This window comes from Saccostrea cucullata, unplaced genomic scaffold (genome assembly GCF_032062105.1).
Source record: "Saccostrea cucullata isolate Sc308-1 unplaced genomic scaffold, CSIRO_AGI_Scuc_v1 ctg10775, whole genome shotgun sequence".
NCBI lineage: Eukaryota > Metazoa > Mollusca > Bivalvia > Ostreida > Ostreidae > Saccostrea > Saccostrea cuccullata.
In genome coordinates, this window is record NW_026923680.1 from 5,005 (window position 1) to 12,509 (window position 7,505).

Sequence of the window (7,505 nt, forward strand, 5' to 3'; positions counted from 1 at the left end):
TGGAATGTATTTGTTGGTTTTATGTATGACTTCATATCAAGAATATGATATTCTTGGAATAGGGTTCCTTTGTATACACATGTGTCCAGAAATCGTATTGATTCTGCAGATAATTCATAGGTAAATTTCAGTAAGGGATGGCATTCATTTGCTGTTTTGAAAAACCGTTTGATTTCGTTTTCCGAGCCATCATAAATCATGAATCCGTTATCATGGAATCGCCCATGAAAACAGATTTTCTGTTTGTATTCCGAGTTGTTTACTAACAAACAGTTATTTGATACATTCTGATGTCCGATATTTCTGGACTACTGGGGCTTCCAATTGGACACCCGATTGTTTGTTTGTAATATTTGGCGTTGGATTCAAATAGTGTGTTTTCTAGAATGCACTTTAGTAAAAAACATCAAGTCAGCTGTCTCAGGACAAGGAATGTCTGAGTGCATGTTGCCGTCGAAATTCGATAGCGATTCTTCTACCGCCGTAGAAAGTTCATTGAAGGTCATATTTGTATACATTGATGTTACATCGAAAGTGACGAGTAAACAATTTTTTGACGGTTTGATACTTTCAATTTTGTTGATGAAATCTTAAGTATCTTTGATATATGTTTTTTTGAGATTGAACAATAGGTAGTAGGAAATAATCCACGTAATGACTTATTCTTTCCGTTAGTGACCCTATTTGTGATATTATGATGGGTCTACATTTTGGAAATGTATTGTCATTTTCTCTCATTTTATGTACTTTAGGCAATAGATAGAGTCGCCCTGGTCGTACACTCTGTTCGTTTGTTTTTGTAAGATATGAGGATGCTTGTTTGACTAATTTTCTTTTTTAAAACATTTCATTTAGTTTGTTCTCTATAATCTTATAGATAATAGACAAATTAGGTTTTTCTATTTCAGTATAATACTGTGTCGATAATTGGCGCAGACCCTCTTCAATGTATTGTTGTTTATTCATTATCACAACAGTGTTACTTTTGTCTGCTTTTTTGATAACGGTGTCTTTATTGTTCCGTAGGTTATAAAGTGCCCTCCGTTCGGAAGGTGATATATTAGAAACATCTGATTTGATATGAATTGATGACACCTCTAATTGTGTAAGATCTATAGAGTTTTCGAGTGCTTGGCATGTATAGCTAGGTTTATAACCCGTAGATGTAAACGTTCATTTTCAGTCGTGCTTAAATGATATTTGCATTTCAGTTTTCTTGCAAATTCTATAAAATCTTTCATGACTTTGTTTTTAACATGTTTTGTTTAAGGAGTCGGGATATATTTTAATTCCTTTGATAATAATATTGTTTCACTCTCTGTAAGTGAATGATTGGAGAGGTTAAGTACGTAGCTTTGAGCTTTACTTATTTTGGCCAATACTTGGCGCTTTTTCCGAGAGGAAGAATTTCCTGCTCTTTTTTGTCTTTTTGCTAAATTGGCGAGCTTATTAAAGCGTCGAGCCATGTTGCGTACAACAGAATGAATGACTCAGTGATTGAATCTAATGCGATTTATAAACAAAACTATTACTGTGTTACGCCCTGTAGGCGTTCAGTCGTTCACAGGTATTTCTTACCAGTGCATAAGTAAAGAAAGATAACTCCACCATTATACATATTATTAAAGCCTACTTGGTCTTAGGGATCTATAAAAACTATTCTCAACATTCCTTAATTTTGACTTTAAGCAGAATTGTGATTGATGTCTTCGAACTTTTTTTATTTGGATTGTTTCAGTTTCTCAAAGTTATAGCGATGTTACACTAAATGAATTATTTGTTGTAATGTTTTGTATATCATTTATAGGTGATAGGTGCGCATCAAACAATTTATGTACATGCACTATTAGCAATTTAATTAGTTTGCTTTTTATCGATCAGTTTCAACATCGTTGGGGGGTGGGGGGTGCTGGGTGATATTTTTAACACAAACACACTTTTCTTGATCCTTTTCATATGATTGTTCAGGAAGTATGTCTTATTATATAATTACAAACAATGCATATTTGTAAGGATGTATATCTTTTCAAGTATTCATAATCATACATGGTATATATATAACTATAAATTTATGAGCCCATGTGGGGTTATATGGAGTTATATAATAAATCAACAAACTAGTACTTTGCTTTGCCTGAATATTTGCCAACTTTGCAAATTGATATATATGTATATACAGTGGCTGCAATGTTGACACCTTACACGAACTACCGCGTGTACGAACGATTCCGCACGATTAAATCTTATATACGTACGATCCTTCATGCACACTATTCTACACGTTACACGATCTTACACGTCACTGTTAAAGCAAACGCACAATTCTTCATGCAAAATATTGTATTGTATTTTGCGTTTCCGAACTCAATTCTCACTTGAATATTGTTCCACTTGGTTTAACTGATATCATATAACACAAATTACTGTAAACCAACAAAATAAACTAACTATGAAAAAAGTAGAATTTTGAATATCAGAAGGTTTACCATTTCTTAAAATTTAAGAAATTTATTACTTGGATCATTTACAATCAAAATAAGTAAAACAATATACCAATCCAGGCATCATGGTTGTATAATCTGTCATTATGGCAATATATATGTAAATACAAAAAATAAAAGTGCATATAAGTTTTCAGACTCGTTTTGTGTATTACCCACTCTGCAATGCTTCATGAACTAAAACAAAAATAAAAAGACACTAATACAATAATAATAACAAAAACGCCCCTTTTGTCTATAATGCTATTGCTACATGTATTTTATATTAAGAAAAAAAAATACATGTACTATTTTAATTTTTGTACGTTTTTCTTTCTTTCACCGAGCTTCCTTATTTTCAGTTAATTTCGGATTATTGTATATTTCAAATATTTCTAAATTTAATTGTCAATTTCAGACATAAAATAAAACTTTAATTTGACGATTTTAGGGGTGTTTACTACAAAATTTGGAACTATCAGTAATATGAAGGTGCTGAGTTTTGCTTTTTTACTACTCTGGATGTGTTGGGTAAAATTAGAAGCAAAGGAAAACTCGGGAGTTAAAATTGATGAAATATGTTCAGCAGAAATCCAGACACTACGCCAGGAGATGTCAGCATTGAGAGAAGAAGTTCTTCTCCAGAAAAAGGAAATTAAACAACTCAAAAATGAAGAACCACGAAATCCAGAACAGAAAGAAAATCGACAGGATGCGCAAGGTCCTCTTAGAACCTTTCATGCAGCTTCAAAGCAGAAGAGATTTCAACGAGAAAATACATTTTCCAGTGGGCAATTCTCCGATCAGCATTACAAGTACAGAGGAAAACGATGGTTATTTGGTCAGGAACAAAACGTATCACTTTCCACGGGTAAGGATCTTTTTTATTTAACTGCAACAACAATTAATATTTACAAAGCCTTTTGTAGATTTCGAGATTACAAACAAAATATATGCATGTGAATGATCATATACTTTTCCTCGGAAATCCCCATGCCCATTTTGCTAGGGGTGGGCAGGGGGAGTGCCCATGATAGTTGATACTCAAATACCTATTCATACCTGTAAATCTCATGTATAATTTAATAATGAAATATAATTTTTTGTAGTAATCCTTAATTAAACTGTAACAGAATTCTTTTCTTTATTGATAAAAAGTTATGTTGCACTTTTAAATTAAACTTTATGGTTAATATAAATGACATGTTCATATACTATTATACCACTACTTAACTCTTTACAGAAAATTTGTACTTCTGTGAGTAAATTTAAGGAACATTCGGGGGAATTAATCATATTTTATTGCTTTAATCATATTTTTGTTACAATTGGCTATCTTTAACTTACACATTACTTTGTTCACTAAAAGTGAATTAGATTGGACAGCAGGCAAGGACTATTTTAATTTCGTCATCTACCTATTAGCTATCTTTAATCGTGTTACGAAGTTCAAAATATCATCTCAAAAGTGATTTCACCGGTCACGGTAGCCAAGTGGTAGAGCGTTTGCTTCGTGATCGGGAGGTCCGGGTTCGATTCTCGTTTGCGGCGCCGCGTCATACCTAAGACGTAAACAAAGGTAGTGACTGTTCCTTCGCCAAGCGCTCGGCACTAGAAGTGAAAGTCACGGGTCTTTCGGATATGACCTTAAAAACGTAGGTCCCGTGTCACGGTAGGCGCTGGCATGATAAAGAACCCTCACTGCTCAATGGCCCTGAGTGCCGAGTATAGGTCTAAATTTGAAGCCCTTCACCGGCATACGGTGACGTCTCCATATGAGTGAAAAATTCTCAAGAGGGACGTTAAACAATATACAATCAATCAATCAAAAGTGATTTCAAAATCGGCAACTTGATATATCATCAAAGTCAGGGCACACATTGCGAAAATATACTCTTCAAAAAAAGAAACGCATAGTAGAATTTTAATGGCACATTGAACATAAAGTTTATTTAGTAAAATGATGCATTGATTAAACAGAAATGTGGTAAGCAACAGGAATACTATCTAAATGTCATAATTACTCAACAATTTTAGAATTAAAGTCAGTTTAAGACCATTAAAGATCAATATCTGGTATGCCCCCCGCAGATACAAATGATAGCCACAAACGGCATCTAATGGAAGCAAATGTGTGTAATAAAAACTGCACAGGAATACTCTCTTACTTCAATTGTAAAACTTTGGTCAGCTGTTGCAGAGTCTTGGGATGCAATTGTCTTTGGCAAATCATGTCAATCCATTTTGTCCAATGCTGCTTAATTTGGATTTAATCTAGCGATTTAGATGACTGTGGCTGAAACATGTTGTTGTTTCTTTACACGAATAGGTGTGTCAAACGAGCCATATGTGGCTTTGTATTGTGAGATTGCAATACGGCTCTAGGATGTTGCAAACTTGAATGGGTATGTGTAGGTAGAACATGGTTAGAGTACTTTTTTCCATCAAAGTCCATTGAATTCGAACCAAATCAAACTTACTTTCTTATAATACCGTTTTTCATATCATTACACTACCACCACCAACTTTTTTAACGTCCTGGAGGCAGTTATCTGTCTAACATTCCTAACAAAGCATTAACACTCTTAAACTTATAAGAGGCTTTCAGATAAACATTCTGGACTAGTAAGTTAACCATAATGTTCAGCAGTGATGCTGTAGTCATACTCAATTGATCTGAGATCTATGAAGCCGATATTTGGGGTGCCGTGGAGTCGGAATTATCCACTTGCAATAATTCGTAGTCAACTGAAGACGGTCTTGTTAGATGATCTGTGCAGTTCAGGGATAGCTAGTGCTTTAGATGACGTCCTTGCATTACATTCATGCAATTTACGTAATCCTCGGAAGTGATGCTGTGCTGCTGATTCCACACGTAGTCTACAATATTTTTTGCAAACATTGGGTGTTCGATGTTGATGGTTTATGTTCTATAGGTTAGATATGGTCTGTGTGTAACATTAAAACCTCTTGCAATTGTAGATTGAGGTACCCCTGCTTTCAGTCCCCATTTTCCTTTTTGTGCCACTCAACATTCAGATGCAGCATTTTTTGCAAGCGTTATTTTTCAGATAAAACCAGATTCAAAATATCGAGAACCCCCGCTTTTGATAGCCCCTTTGTACCTGGAGGAACTGCATCGGAATTCAACAAATGAAAATTGAGATCAAAATTTTAGGGGAAATTTTGCAAAATCAGGTCTTTTTGTCTGTGAGACTTTTAGAATAGCTGTTAAGTTGACAACTGCATTGGAAAATCATGCATTTAACTCGAATACATCGTATCCATACAAAAATAAAAGGCATGACAAAACTATCATACATTTTTCAGGGCATTGTTCCTACTATGCGTTTCTTTTTTTGAAGAGTATATTAATACAAAATCATCAACTTTTTTGTGGATTTGAAAACTAGATTCACTGGATTTTAAAAAAAATGATCTTTTGCATACGAGTATCATTGACTTTTTTTTTGACCCGCTGGTACAAAGTACAAACATTAAATTAATAATTGATCTGGACTTGAATATTATTGTTTATAAGCATAATATGATATTAGGAGTGATCTGTGATATCTTACAATGGTAGCACAAACGTATCACATATGTATGTTATAAAAATGAATTAAATAGAACTAAAGTACCGAATAAGTGTGTAAAACAAGGTATTTTCCCCAAATCTCTAAATATCAATAATTTTTATCGTGAATGCCTAAATGTATAGCAGGTACGGAATACTTGAATCGTATTTTTTTGAAAATGTATTTGATATTTAAAGGTGGTATAATAATGCAGTGTATACGTACTTACAAGCTTAGGATAATGGCTTGTTTTCCATCTTAAGATACAAAAAAGTGACAAATGAATGTTTAATTATGAAGATTTTCAATTTATCACAAAAGTAATGAAAATATCTTGTATGTGCAAATGTCTACAAAATGTAAAGTTGTTATTTGTTTTTATTCGACAGAGCACCAAATTGCTTTTCATGCAAATTCCCCAACGCACTTTAGAAACCTTGCAGTTCGACAAACCTTAATCTTTGGAAACGTCATCCTAAATGTAGGGAACTACTATCGCAATGTTACAGGAATCTTTACCCCAGACGTCTCCGGGGTGTATGTTTTTTACGTGCAGCTATTGATGTGTGCTGGAAATCGTTTTGTTCACACTGAACTTCTTGTAGAGGGCGTTCAAAAAAGTGTGCATTATGCTGGGACTGTTGTTCGATTTTGTGCAAATGGAGGAGGAATGACTATCGTCCACGTAAATGCTGGGGACTCCGTCTGGGTTCGACTCGCAACAACAGATGGGGTGAACAACTTTGCTTGGGAAAGCAGCTTTTCTGGATTTTTACTGTATGAAGACTGATACGATGTATACTTACATGTGTTCTTATACTTGGGAATATCCGGGTTTCCGGTGTTTGGATTAATGATCACAAATAACAACTAAGAACTTCAAGATAATTGATTCCTAATTTAGGCAATTGTTGTATCTTATATATAATTATTAATTCCCTTTTATTTATCAACATATGTATTCATATCTCTTTTAATTTTCTATTATCAATATTTTTACTCTGTGCCTATTATAGGCCCATATTTCTTTACTTGAGGATTTAAACTTAATTAAATTTAATGAAGAATATGGCGGAATAAGACCTTTAGGAAGAATGTTATGTTAACAATCAAGGTAATATTCTAGCTTAGTTTTCATTTTCATTTTTTAAAGAAAGATAATTGAAGCAGATTAATAATTTTAATCAATTCATGTATAGACAATTATGAAAAACGGCAACAATAAATGACAATAATTATAGACGCTTTAGTTACAAAGTGCTACATACACGTACCTTTAGTTAGTGTTTGTGTGGATTATGAAAATTAAAGGAGAGTAAAGTGTTTTTCAAAATGTAACGATGTTTTATTAATAAATAAAATCGTGTTGAAATGTTAATTGATATGTGATTTTATAAGAAAACTGTAGTGTTACAACGCACTTTGAAAAATTACGCACTTTGAAAAA

General features: G+C 33.5%; 1 protein-coding gene across 1 annotated transcript; it reads left to right on the forward strand.

Annotated features, from left to right (window-relative positions):
* Positions 1 to 2,957: 2,957 nt before the first annotated feature.
* On the forward strand, positions 2,958 to 6,955 carry LOC134264646 (complement C1q tumor necrosis factor-related protein 3-like). The gene is made up of 2 exons (XM_062746915.1): positions 2,958 to 3,351; positions 6,448 to 6,955. The coding sequence occupies exons 1-2, from the start codon at positions 2,967 to 2,969 to the stop codon at positions 6,846 to 6,848; spliced, it is 786 nt and encodes a 261-aa protein (XP_062602899.1). The 5' UTR covers positions 2,958 to 2,966; the 3' UTR covers positions 6,849 to 6,955.
* The last annotated feature ends 550 nt before the right edge of the window (positions 6,956 to 7,505 follow it).